The sequence below is a fragment of the Caretta caretta genome, chromosome 6 (assembly GCF_965140235.1).
Source record: "Caretta caretta isolate rCarCar2 chromosome 6, rCarCar1.hap1, whole genome shotgun sequence".
Taxonomy (NCBI): domain Eukaryota; kingdom Metazoa; phylum Chordata; order Testudines; family Cheloniidae; genus Caretta; species Caretta caretta.
The window spans coordinates 107,986,132-108,000,632 of record NC_134211.1 but is presented as its reverse complement, the minus strand read 5'-3'; the positions used below and the strand labels follow the sequence as shown (position 1 = coordinate 108,000,632).

The 14,501-nt window shown below is 43.8% G+C and overlaps 1 protein-coding gene across 1 annotated transcript in view; it reads right to left on the bottom strand.

Moving 5' to 3' along the window:
• Window positions 1-13,423, bottom strand: part of EVL (Enah/Vasp-like) — a 208,888-nt gene extending 195,465 nt beyond the window's left edge. The window contains exon 1 of the mRNA XM_048853438.2: window positions 12,920-13,423. Coding sequence (XP_048709395.1) covers window positions 12,920-12,924 — 5 coding nt within the window. The 5' untranslated portion in view covers window positions 12,925-13,423. The remainder of the gene's footprint in view (window positions 1-12,919) is intronic.
• Window positions 13,424-14,501: the final 1,078 nt, after the last annotated feature.

Sequence of the window (14,501 nt, the reverse complement as noted above, 5' to 3'; positions counted from 1 at the left end):
CTCTGAATTAAATTAGTAATTAAATAAATATTCATTGACTACACATGCCAGAGTTTGACCTTACTGCTAGAGTGTTTCAATAAAGCATTTGGGACATATCTGTATATAGAATCTACAATGACTGGCTTTTCTCACTGGTGCCCATACAAGCAGTGGCAGAAAGGTTTCCATCACCTGATGAAACGTCAGCAGAATACATTGCCTGGGAATGGAGCCAAGATCTGTGGCTTTGCAGCAATTGTTACAAAGGATTTTATTTACTCAAAACAATCTGTGACCTGGCAGTGTCTCAAGTAGGCATCTAAAAATTGATGTTACCCAAAAATCACTAGCTCCTTTTGAAGATGTAGGCCTTGAGCCCTAAGCAGTAGGAACAATTCTTTCCATGTACCCTCCTTACAGAATGAAAGCAGTGTTAAAAATCCATCAGTAACGCAACCAGTATTCAACACAGATTTCATACTTTGAGGTACTGACTGACTAACTGCATGAAGCTAAACCGAAAAATAGTATTCATATTGCAGATCTTTCAACACAGGTGCTTCATCGTTTGAAGCAAGTCACAATATGCATTTTTCCCTTTGTGAACTTGTTTCCATCTTCTCCAGTTCAGTGTCTAGTTCTGAAACTTTCTCCTGTGCTATTTCTGTAATGCTCACAAGCTTTCACACTATATAATTTTAAAACAATGGGTTGTTGGGGTTTTTTTTTTCTGTTTCCAGCAAAGATTTGTAATTACATTTGGTTATACAATTTTGCCAATAGTTTTTGTTTATCAGCTCAGGACAGAAAAACAAGCAAATCTTATTTACACTGGGTGGATGGAAATTGTAAAGTTTAGATCTGAACTTTTAATTAAATCAAAAACAAAGTTTAAACTTTTGACAAGAACGAGGCAGGGTCCTCAGCTACTTAACTGCCTTCTTTGAAATTACTGGTGTGTCACTCCACCAAATTCAGAGACAATGGGTCAAGTTTTGCCCTGACTTATATCCTGAAGTCGATGGGATTTCATAGGGTGTAAGGTCAGAAAATGGTCCTCTGTACCCTCCCATATCATTCAGAGAAGCACTGACTTTCTGTGGTTAGGCTGGAAGACCATTAATTGGGAGAAATCCAATCCCTTTGGCTTTTGCCCTTTTCGTATCTTAAGAGAGTCAGTGTGAAGAGAAATACAGCAGAGTCAAAAACACCAGAGGCTTTTGAATGGATCCTTAAAAATCTTTTTATTTACTTATTATTTTTTGTTTTATTTTCTCTGGAGTCTGGACCTTGACTATGCTTTGATTAAGAAATTTCAACCTTGATAAAAAAGAATTGACTACCCCTGCTTTAGGACAAGGGAAAGGCCACCTGGCTCAACACAAGCAACCTATTTTGGTGTCTCTTAATTCCACCTTCTTGTTTTTTATGGCACATTTCAAGCACTTCTTTGTCAAGAAACAAATCTAGGGGACTTGAACTTAGGAGAGATCCATGACCCCAACTGTGCTTCTCATCCTCAGCCAGTGAAGCAGCTCCCCTGTAGCTGGGTAACTTAGAGCAGTTTTGAAGCTGGCCCAGAATCAGGCCATTTCCCCGGCCCCACCTTACTCCTCCTCAGATGTGTTGGTCTGGCTTTGCTCAGGGTTCTTTGGAGCTAGTAAGCTCCAACTTGCCACCCAGTGACCTGCTAACGGTCATCAGAATAGGCGCTGAACTCTGACAGAGGACCCCAGTCCTAGAAACTGATTGGCAGAATGCTGGGCATCCTGATGGGTTTAGAAGCTGTGAGCCAAGCACAGGAACAGGAAGCTGTCCATGCAATTGGGTTCTCCCTGCTTTGGGCTACTTCCCCTGAAATACCAGCACCTACTGCCTGCTTCTGATCTCCTGGTAACCTAACCCTGCCTGCTCCTGACACCTACCCTTGTTTACCCTCTGGCCTGTCTTGGACTCTGACCTTTTGCTATCGGACCTGGCCTGACGCCTGACTCCTGCTGTGACCACTAGGTCAGATTGCCCATTGCCCAGTCCTGACACCCCTCCTCGTTCACTTCTGTCAGGCCTAGAGACTCTCAGTCTCCACTGCACCACAACTAGTCCCTTCCTCAAATCTATTATATTATATATTTTAAAAGCAACTAATTAGAAATCCATGATGCAACCTTTTGTTTCTTATTCACTGCAAGAAACAACATCTCGCAAGGGAGATATCCAGCTCCTTTCATTTATTGCTTCTGATCTTTTCTCCATTTGTTATGATTTTGCTCTAATTCCAGATTGTAATCCTCTCAGAACACCTTGTAAAGCACCACACATACCCAAGATGCAGTATAAATAACAAACAACTAACACATTCCAAGGACCGTGGAGCAGGAGTAGTCACATATACCCACGAGGTTGACTTTGGGCAACAATGTCCTGGATGTACAAGAAACAAGGTGTACATGCGGGGTATATGTTTATCTCATTGTGGAATTAGTTCAGATACCGGCAAATGGCCAGGACCTATGGACAACATGAAAATACAATTCAGAGTGACTCCTGTATATTAGCTGAGAGATAACTGCTGCACACAAAGAAGGAATAGGATAAACATAGTCTTCTTCTCTGTAGAGTATAGGATTTCCCTTAGTGTCATGTTCTTTAAAATTCAGAGAGGAAAATATTTGTTGCTGTTTTGTTTTTTAATCCAGGTACATTAAGATCAGGACAGTATTTTCATCTCCTGTATTAGGCCCCAATCTTGCACTGAACTCATTGACATCAATTAAACTTCCCACACTAGTAAGCTTAAGCATGTGTGTAAGGGTCTTAATGCCTGGCATCAGCCAGCCTCATTTCTGCCTCCAATCTTTTACTTTGTTGGGGCAGCTGTTAAGATCAGCAAGGATGGTCAGGAGTTGCAGGCTCCAGGATCCAGACTCCAGCAGAGCCCAAATCTGGCAAGGTCTTGAAAAGAGAGAAAGATGTGGTTTGGCTTGGCTGCTGGTGATTCGATGTCTTATATACTATCATGGTATCTCTGTACCACCCCTCATAGGTACTTTTGCAGTAATGGTAGGTTTAATATTCTACATCCCAGCACTCTGGTCAGGGGGACAGATGCTGCTCGAGTCCAGCAAGCAGCTCAGACTCCAGAAAGCCTCTTCGCTCTCCCATTTGGCTGAATACATATTGCTCTTGAATCCAGTACATATGCTTAATCCCTTTTGACTTCAATGGGAGTTTTATACACGTATCCTAGGGCACAGCTTGGCTCTTAATCTGTATCTGACACTCATCTCCACTCTGTTATAGCTGCCTGCACACATCTCTGCTCTCCAAGCTCTCTCTCTTTTTTTTTCCCCTCTTCCTTTTTAATTAAAAGAATTGTTTTAATGCTGCCTTAAGATGTTTACTCCATATGAAAAAGTTTTATCTGGGAAGCAAGGGAAGTTTGGCATGTTGATAATCTTCCACTCACAAACAGGTGTGATCAAGAAAAAAGTTTCAAGCCGTGAACCAAAAAGGAATGAACCATTCGACTTAGGACAACAGCTGATTTTTGTACCTTGCTTTCCTCAGCCTGAATGCAAAGCCATTAGTTTGAAAACAGCCAGTGCGCTGGTTTAAAAGTTTGCTTTCAGTCCATTGCAAGAGGAGAGAAAGGGAAAATACTTACTGCTATACAAGGTTACTGAGGGAGAGTTAGGGCTATTTCTGTAACAGCCTACAAAACAGCATTTCAGATGCAGTAATGATCCTGAAGTTCTATACTTAAGAGAAGCTACCCAACCCTTCTGTCTGTGCTTGAATAAATGGACAGTTCTTATTTTGGGGAAAATGTAACAGCAACAAATATGGCAAAAAGAAAGTGACTCTGTATCCAGGCCACTGTATAAAACGCTAAAGAAAAAGTAAATCTATACCATTTGGTGCATTTGTGACAGGCCAAATCCTGTTTGCTTTACTTACTTGGCTGGGTTACAGGCGCTACAATGAGATTAGCTGAATGAGGAAAGCAAGCCTGACTTATTTAGTGGCCCATCAACTTTTGTTTCTTAAGAAAATGATTGCTGAGATCAGAAGTTCATCTGAATCAACCCAAGAAGATGCCATCAATTGGCAGAGATTAGCATATAAACAAATTGCAACTTTCATAATACAGTAAAATTACAATAGGTTACTAAAATTATGCCATTACGTTATGAGATAATTTTAGTCTGTGCTAAAGCTCCTACTTACTGAAACAGATATTAACCAAAAATGACTGAACAAAAAAACCACTTATTTCTGTATCAGACACAATATTTGCACTTTTATTTATTTATACTGTATATTGTGACAACTCCCAAAGGTCCCAGTCAGGATCAGGACCCAATTGTCCCAGTTGCTATACACACATGCACACACAGGGAGCGCTGTTATTGCCCAACAATTTAAAAAAAGGTAAGAGGGAAAAGGAGAGAGCATGCCATTAAAAGGTATTTAAGACAACCTGTACTAGCTCTGCTCTTATTAGTGGGATAAAAATAGTACGGTAGCTGAGGTAACCTGAGCGGCAGCTCGGACTAGCCACCTGACTATGTATTCAGGGGTCCGGGTGGGTACTTACTCGGGGGGAGGGGCTAGCCTGAGCTACCACCTGGGCTACCCTGGCTACCTTACTATTTGTAGTGCACTAGTACCTTCACCAACTCTGGTTAAACTACTATTTTTAGCAGGCTAATAAAAGCAGAGCTGACACAGGTACGTCTGTGTGAACTGGGAATCACGTCTCCCAGCTCAAGTGCAGACATACCCGGAGTTCCACTTCATTCTCTTTTATGTCTGTTCATTATTGGAGCCGTGGTGGGGTAGTTAACAGATGCGTGAGAGTCAGGGAAAGAAAGGAATAGAGGCACTGATGAGGAGGGAGGGAAGAGCACATGGGAGAAGGAAGGATACATAGAGAGAGGTGCATGGAGTACAGGAAATACATATTGTAATACTTAGCATTTGTATCTTTTCATCCTCAAAGTGCTTCCGCTCTAGCAAAGCAAATAAGCACTTCAATGGGATTACTCGTGTGCTTGAAATTAAGCACGTGCTTAAATCCTTTGCTGGACTAGGACCTAACTAATACATCTTAACACCTCATCGGGTAGGTACTATCATCCTCATTCTGCAAATAGGGTAGTGGAGCCAAAGTAGTTAAATGATTAAATTGCTACAGACCACCATGAGTCTGTATGTGTTCACTACAGAGTTAATCTAAGTGATCAGCACCCAGGTCTCAAAGCCTGGGTTAGCCTAGCCGGGGTCTGAACAGCCACAATGGAAAGCCATACCCAAGTTACGGTGTCCTCACAGGTGCTGCACTCCCCTGGGTGGGTTGCTAGGATTTCTGGGGGCGTATCCCATGGTTCTGGGTGCTGCAGTAAGCTGAGCAGCATTATTTCCAAGTAAACAGTGGGTGAATGAGTCTGCCCTTCTGATCATAAAGGGGAAACTGTGGGAAGGTACTGGAAGTCTATCAACATTCAAGTGATGTAGCTTACATCTTCACTGCACGAAAGCAGCATCTGAAGCAGCATACTCCCAGCTGGGCCAGTTAGCCCTGGCGTAAAGCACCACTACACTTAGGGTAGAGGGCTGGGTGAGTGGACAAGAGAAGGGTTTGGGCCAGCATCCAAGCAACAGAAGTGAAGACATACTCTGTAGTGAACGCATACAGTCAGTGTCAGCACTCATGAGTTCCTGGCTCCCCGGCCTCTTCTCAAATCAGGGTTGCATGAAATATTCAGTGAAATTTGAAAGCTTTGCAATTTGTTACGATTTCAATCAGCTGTAGCAGAACACTGAAACGTTGAAGTTTTTTGCTTGAGGGGTCATTTTGCTGGCAGGAGGTTTACATGGGTATTTTGAGGGAGGATTTGCCTCTTAATCTCTCTTTGGAAAAACTTTACTGTTTTCAAAATTTGGAATTTCAGAATTTCATATGGGTTAAGATCGATTTTTGAGACTCAATCTATAAAAATCTGAATGTTTGCATTTTGATGTGAACACTCCATTGTGAAAAATCTGGTGGTGGCAAAATTGTCTCTCATCAAAAACTTAAATGTTTGCAATTTCACACAGCCTGACTCAGTTTACTAGGTCATGCCTCTGTTCCTATGAGAACTGTGCTTTTCTTAGTATGCAACTCTAAAACTTCAGCAGGGGAATGGAGGAGGGGAGCTTTGTCAATGAATAGCTTAGACAAATCTCTGTGGAGCTCTGAGTTAGAGTGGAGATAGCAACTGCCCTCATTATTACGCATTAAATCAGAAGAGCAGATGAAATGGAAGCCTTGGATTACCGCTGATGAAATCTGCCTGGGGTAAGAGTAAAGATAAGAAGTATTTATTGACCCAACTGTGTCAGCCCAGGCAAAGAAATTATGACAGTTACTTCAACTTTACCTCAGTACCCTTGAGATCCAAGGTTTGGGGTGAATAAGAGAAGATTTATGGATCACTGGCAGCTCTGAAATGAGTGAAAAGAAAATATAGGACATCTTTTAAAACTCAAACTACTTCTACAGGAATAAAGCCAATGCTTAAATGAGTGGAGACCATGGAAATCTGATTGATGAAGACTGACACCACAGTTTTCTACATTTTCTAAAGCTCTGATCAAAGGAAATAAAACAGCAGATTGGAGAGCTGAATATTTATCTTCAGGTCCAGATTCAGGCAGGAAACATGAGGTTGTTACTAGGATCTCCTTGGATACAAGAAATCCATACTTGAGTTAATTAATTTAATTTGTGGGCTCAACATTAAGGAAAATCCATTTAATTTGAAAGTTTAATAAATTCCCTCAATACTTCAAATCTAAGACAAAAAGGAGGCTCAATACTGTTTATCACATGCAATGGCCAGCACACAGAAAGAATACTGAGAGCAGCAAGCATGAAGGCAAGAAATGGCAAAATAGCTAAATGGCAAGGTTCAAGAGGTTTTTTTGAGCCAAAAAAGTATCCTTTCAAAAATGGAAATCTAACCCTAGTGAAGGGAATAGAAAGGAGCATCAGCTATGATGGGCAAGCTATGATGAAAATTAGGAGGGCCAAGATAGAAATTGAAGAACAAATAGTCAAAGATATAACAACGAACAATGAGAAATCCCTTAAATATATCAGAAGCAGGAAACCTGCAAGAGAATCAGGCAGTCTGCTGGACCACCAGGGAGTGATTCTAGGAATGACAAAACCAGTGAGACCTATTTCACTAGCAAGGAAACCAGCTGAAGCAATAAACTAAATATAGAATTATATAACACCTAGGTGATCCTGACTTGATTTGGACTAATCAGCAGAGTGTCTGCAGAGGAAAACCAGGTCTTCTAGCCTACTAGAATTCTTTGAGCATGTCAGCTAAGTAGGGAATAATGGAGAGCAGGTTGATAAAATGTACTTCCCCTTGATAAGATCCCTCACAGGAGGCTATTAAGGAAAATTAAATATCACAAAGGTAGAGAGGTACTTGTAATGTCATGGAACAAAAACTAAGAGGCAGAAAACCACAGAAGAGGAGTAAATAGTCAACTTTCATTGTGGCACAGTATTAACTGTGAGGTGTGCCAAGGTTCTGTGCCAGGACCAGTGATGTTTAACAAGTTCATTCATGATCTGGAAAAGGTTATAGCAGGGAAGTGGCAAATTCTGCACAACTGACATAACATTATTTAAGGTTTCAGAGTAGCAGCCGTGTTAGTCTGTATTCGCAAAAAGAAAAGGAGGACTTGTGTACTCTAAGGTGCCACAAGTACTCCTTTTCTTTTTGATAACATTATTTAAGTTAGTCAGAACTAGAGAAAACTGTGATGAACTCCAGAGGGACTAAATAAAGCCAAGTCAACAGGTAACATGATGGCACATGAAATTCAATATTAATAAATGCAAAGCAATGAACAAATAGAAGGAATAATTTTAACCATTGATACATAATCTACATTAACTAACAACTCCAAATAAGCCAGGGGCAGCTCTACTAAAACCACTGCACAGTAAGCAACAGCAGTCAAAAAAACCAAACAAAATGTTACAATGTGTAAGGAATGTAATGAAATATGACAATGGCAGCATGTATATCAGTGGTATACCCTCACTTGGAGCAGTGTTCAGTTCTGGACATGCTATCTCAAAAAAGGATATAGCAGAAATAGGAATTCAGAGACAATTGATGTAAATAATTAGTAATATTGGGGGGGGAGGAACCTCCATGTGAAGAGAGATTAAATACTTCCAGTCTTTTCAGTTTAGAGAAGAGATGAAAAAGAAGAATCAGCACAGAAAAGGCATAACAGACTCTTTTGCTCATCCTTACTCTTAATAAGAGAACATTCTATTAAACTGTAAGGCAGCAAATCTAAAACTAATAAAAAGGAAATACTACTGCTTACCACCCACCCACCCTCTTAATTAGTCTGTGGAACTCATTTACCACAAGACATCATTGAAGCAAAAACCTCAGTAGAACTCAAAAAACAAAGGGACGTTTATATAGACAATGAGAACAACACAGTTACAGTATATAGGATTAAAACAAAGTTTGGAAAGGCTACAAGCTTCATGCTTCAGGGGTTAAGTCAATTACTAACTGATAGGGATAGAAAAAACTTCCTCTACAGGCAGGTTGTTACACGATTACCCACTTGGGGTTTTTTTTGCTCCTTCCTCTGAAGCACAGGGTACTAGCCACTGACAGAGACAAGATACTGGACTAGATGGACCTGTTGGTCTGATCAAATAAGGCAATTAAAAATGAGGTGATATACAAAAACCAGCATATTCTCCTTTTCTGTGATTATAATCCTGATTGTTATGTGAGCAAAACAGAAAGGAATTTAGAGCAAATAAATAAAGGAAACACTAAAACTAAGCTGCAGATACAGCTCTCTTTACATCAAACTAAAAGTGCTGGCCACTATATATATGCTGCCACATGAACTGCGAAATGAGAGGGCAATAAGGTAATTGAAATGCTGGGTTTATTGCAACACTGTCAAGACTTTGCTCAAGTAAATCTTCAATCAAAACTATTGGATTAAAAAGCTCATGATGCACACTGTTACTACTGTACATGGTTACTGTATGCATATTTGGTTCAGTTTGTCTCACGGCAGTGGGTTGGTTTCATCCCTTCAGATTAGGGATGCACACAGATAGAGCCCTGTGAGATTTTTGTGTTGTAATTTTTTTGTTTTATTTTTAGGAATTTCATGTTGTTTTATCTTTTTTAACGCGGGTGACGTTGGGGGCTGGGTTCTGCCCTGGAGCACAGGATGCCCTGGGGGAGGGGGAGAGGAAGAGGGAAGGGTTGGATCCTGCCCCTGGCAGGGGTGGGAGAACCAGGGGTGGGGAGGGAGGGAGACTTCAGTCACCAGGTTGCAATGCCGCTCACTCAAATTTGGCCCCGCTGCCCCTCCATCATAACAAGGGGATGGCCAGGACACAAGTGAATGGCCCTGTAACCAGGAGCCATCACTGCAGGGTGAGTTTTTGTTTTGTACATCAGTTTGTTTTATTTTGTGTTCTTTCACTTTGGTGACAAACACAAAGCTCTATACCTAGATATGGCATCTTCCTGGGATTTTTTTTTTTTTTTTTTAAAGTAGGCGACTCAGCACAAGCCGGCACCACTTCTGCAACAGAAGTCTGGAGAAATTCATAGATTTTTTAAGGCTAGAAGAGACCCATTAGATCATCTAGTCTGACCTCCTGTCTAATACAGGCCATAGAATTTCACCCAGTTACCTCTGCACTGAAGCGATCGTACTTTAGTCAAGCACACGTTGTCTTCCAGAAAGGCATCCAGTCTTGTTTTGAGGACTTCAAGAGGTGTAGAGTTTACCACTTCCCTCAGTAATTTGTTCCAATGGCTAGATCACCCTCACAGTTAAAAAGGAGGTGCAGCTTCTCAGTACCCATTTTTCGATAAAACGAATCACATATGTTGAGGGCGAGCCCTCTCAACTGGTGTATAGCTCGTAGCCGTGTGTACAGTGGTATGATCGAGGTGGACATAAGTTAGCTACTTGGGAGGGTAAAGGTGAAAAACTGCTCCACAGACCCACCCCAAAATACTATGGCTGGCTCCATGTATTTCTTGTGGATGCCTCTCAAACACAAGGAGGTGTTTTATAAGACATACTGAAGATTAACAAATCGGCAGGAAACTGTACAAAGATTGCCAGAACATGAAGAGATTGTGTTTATAGATGTATTTCTGTAAAATGATAGAACTGCATGATGCTTGCAAAAATAAATAAAATCTGCTACTAAAAAAACTAGCAATATTTATTGTACAGTGGGAGGTAATATTTCTGCACGTTTAAGTACTGAATAAGTAATAATACGTTGCACTTATATAGCATCTATCTTTGGAGGATCTCAAAGCACTTTTATAAGACAGTGAGAAAATTCATACATAGATTCATAGAATATCAGAGTTGGAAGGGACCTCAGGAGGTCATCTAGTCCAACCCCCTGCTCAAAGCAGGACCAATCTCCAATTTTACCCCAGAACCCCCTAAATGGCTCCCTCAAGGATTGAACTCACAATCTTGGGTTTTAGCAGGCCAATGCTCAAACCACTGAGCTATCCCTCCAGGTCAGCCATAATATATGGCATGTTCTCTATTCATACATTATGTTCTAGATTATCTCTTTGGAAGAAACAAAACTGAGGACACCACAAGTACTCCTTTTCTTTTTAGGAAAAATTAAAATATACAGGCAAATTTTTTACTTCAAACTGAGAAACATTTCATTTCAGTGCAAAGAAAGGTACTGTAATCTATTCACCATTGAAAAGCAATATAAATAAAAACACACATATAGAAAGATTCTTGAAGGTTTTTATTAAATGATTGCAGTCTGTCAGGATCTCTTGGAGTAATACAACCTACATTTATTAGAGGAGAATTTTACACCTAAATTCCTTTTAAGTGGGTTTTCTTTCCCTTGTGAGGAGGGAAGAATGAAGTAAGTTAGATAGAACCTGCCAGTAAATGTGTATATAGTGGATTTAACCAATTCAGTATTTATACTAATATCCATGGTATGTATCAGTGTCCAAATATGACTGTATCCAAAAGACACCAACGTATCAACAATGGACACCTTTAAAAATACAAAATCAAATTACCCACTTAAGGCGGCAAAACAAATTTCTCCCCAAAAGAAAAAAAAAGTTTTAAAGAGACTATTTGAAGCATGATATAGCTGCATATAATGAGTGCCCTATGGGGAAAAAAGTTTTTAAAATTCTATTGTCTTTCTTATGAGCAATACAAAACAAAAGTCTTCCAAGTCACCAAAGACACAGAAGACAATTTGGTCTTTGATTGTGATTCCCATTCCTGAGACAAGCCACAGTGCTTTAATAAATAAAGGAGATGGTGAAGCAGAAGGAATCAACAGTATTATACAGTGGGATGGGGAAACAGTGGAAGCCACATTGCTTTGAGACACTTACAACCAGACTGAACTCCTGCACTGCTTGGGGGGAAGGGAATTACGGTCTAGAAATAGATGACCTCTTCCTTCCAGCTCTGTTCTGATTACATGAAATCTATGTTCTCTGCTCCTAAGAGTCATGATAGCCAAACTGCCCTGGAAAAACCTACAGCAATCTGGCCAGCTCCCCCTGTTAGAGGAAGATCTTTGCATGATCAGGAAGGATCTACACTGAAATCTTTCAAGGGTACACTTTCTCTGCTCCCCTGAAGCTCTTTTACAATCTTACATGCTGGTTTGCAGGCCAGAGGGCAAGGGTAGATGAGCCTCGGCAGAAGCTGGAGTGTGCTACCCAAACAACATCAGCGTTGGAGATTCCCGGCTCTGTGCTGCTGCACTATTTTCAAACCCGCCTGCAGCCTTTTATAACCACGGACATAATCTGTCCCACGGATTTAAAGTAATGACAGTCAAACCTGCCAAAGATGTCACCACCCACTAGTATTATCCATCCGGGGAAGGACAAGGAGGCGCAGCGCTGCTTAACCTCCTCCCCCTGTGCAGGAATGCCCCCGTTCCCTCCAAAGGGCAGCAAATTACACCAGTCCTTGAAAGACAGACAGCTAACCCAAAATCGCCCACGGGAAATCCACCCCCAAATGCGGCGGGGAGGGGGGAGCTGAGGGGGTCCCCTCCCCCTGCACAAACACCGAGCCAAGCAAGTGCAGCGCGAGTGAGAGCAACTGTGTTACCCTGGGGAGGGGCTGTCTGGGAGTGAGGATGGGGAGGATCCAGGGGACCCCCGCCCCATTATTCTTGCCCGGCTCCAATCGCCCCAGCCCAGACATCCAGCGCTCCACCCCGGCCACACTTCGCCGGGAGCCTCAGCAACCCGGCCAGTCACCCGCCTTCATAAAACCACAGGCCAATGAATGAGCCGCGTGGGTCCGGCAGCACGTCTGCCCCCACCCCTGAGCCCACAGCCTCCGCCCTGCCCTCGGGGCTCCCCTCCCGCGCCGCGAGCCAGGTGCGTGTCCGGGGGCGGGGAACGAAGCTCGCAGCCCGGCCTGCCCGGGCAAGGCAAGGGGCCGCCCCCGGGGATACGCGCGCAGCCAGGTGGGCGGAACCCGCCGGCCACGGCCATGGCAGCGGGGCGCCGCCGCGAGGAGGGGGGCCGGGGACACGCGGCCCCTGGGAAACACACGCCTGGCCACCGGGCGGGGGGCTACCCGAGCAGCCGGCCCGCCCCCGGGGCTCCCAGCCGGGGAGAGGCGGGGCTGCAGCCGGGCGCACGGGTTCTCCCCCCGGCCGCCCGTGGGAGGACCGGACGCCAGGTGGGACGCTCCTGCCATGTCGATCAGCCGCCCCCGAGCTGCTTCCCCAAACCAGCCGGCTGCTGCTGGGTCCCGCTGGGCGGGTCCGTCGCCTCCCCCCGGCCCCGGTCCCGGCCCCGGTCCCGGCCGCCCTCACCTCATCTTCCCCGCAGTTCAGGGGACTCGCTCGGTGCGTCCCCGGGGAAGTTGGTCTGCGAGTCCGGCTCGGCGAGCTGCGGCCGGGTGATTAATGTCGGACCCCCCCGAACGCGGTGAACGCCAGGGAGGCGCGGAGGCTGCCGCATCGGCTGCACGAAGCGGGGCTGGGGCTCCCTGCTGCTCCGGGGCTGCTCTCACCCCGCGGCCCTTGCAATCGCATCTTCCGGCGTCGAGGGCGCTAGCTGTGGAGCTGGTCCTCGGCGGCTGACAGCTGTTCCCGGGGCCCTGCCATCTTCCCCGCTCCCTGGGCGCGTGAGAGAGAGGAAACAAACACAAAGCCGGCGGAGCTCTGCTGCCCACTGCTGCCGACAGACACTTCCGCCAGCCTGCAACCAGCCCCACTCCTGCCGCCGCCGCCGCCGGGAGCTCGGCTTTTCCCACGGCAGCCAGCCCACTACCTGCGCCACCCGCGAACCCAGGCACACACGCAGATAACGCGCACAGTCCTGCACATGTGCACCCGGGAGACATGCACACACACGTGCGGTGTTTATGCACCTCCCACATAATGCAGAGACTACAGTGCCCGCAGAGCACATGCACAGACATGCATACAAGCACAGCACACACACCATCCATAAACACACACAGCGGACGATACTGAGCACAGCATATGCACCCACAGAACAAACAGCAATCTATACGTACAAGCAGTACTGCATATGCACACCTAGCGCACTCTCACTCCGCGGCCCTTGCAATCGCATCTTCCGGCGTGGAGTGCTATAGAAATAATACATCCTAATAATGCTGTGTACATTTTACACTGGTTCTGGGGCTTTATGCACTCATTGGGCAGTGATGCCTTTCTGGTAATTGCTATTTTCAGTTTTCATTCAGGTGCTCAGAGGTTAATAAGGCACCTTGTGAACAAACAGTTAGTATGAGTTAGTAAGGGCCTGTGGACCAGTTTTTTAATAGATAGGAAACCATTAGAAATGACCAATGGTCCTATTTATTTGCTCCAAAGTAAACTTTACATTCACACACATTTTTCATAAATATGATTAACTTTATTTAGTAATGCTTGGAAAGTGAGAATTATCTTCTCTTGATTGTTTACATACATCTGGCCCGGAGAGTCCAAAGAAGGCACAACACATTTACTTGCAGGAAGAAACAGAAGAGTCTGTCAGAAAGCAGGCGTGATACTCAAGGTGTCCCATCAATTACCTCCCAGTAACCCCATCAGAGGGGATTTGGATGAGTTTATGCAGGTGAATGTAATAAGCTTATCTAGAAATGATGAGAAAAAAATAAAACCTATTTTCTTTGGCTTTTCTGTGAGAACCCTTCAAACCAGCCCATGTGCCACATGGCAGATTGCCCTTGTTCGCTTGTATTTTATTAACCTATGGAGTTTTATAGCAATTTTAATTGCATCTGAACTATGAATAAAAGTGAGAATGTTGATTTTTATTTTTAAATAAAATCATTTCTTAAAACTAAAGTCCATGATGACAAATTACAGTATGAAATGGGGGGAGGGGGGAGAGAAAAAGATCAGGGGACAGAATGTG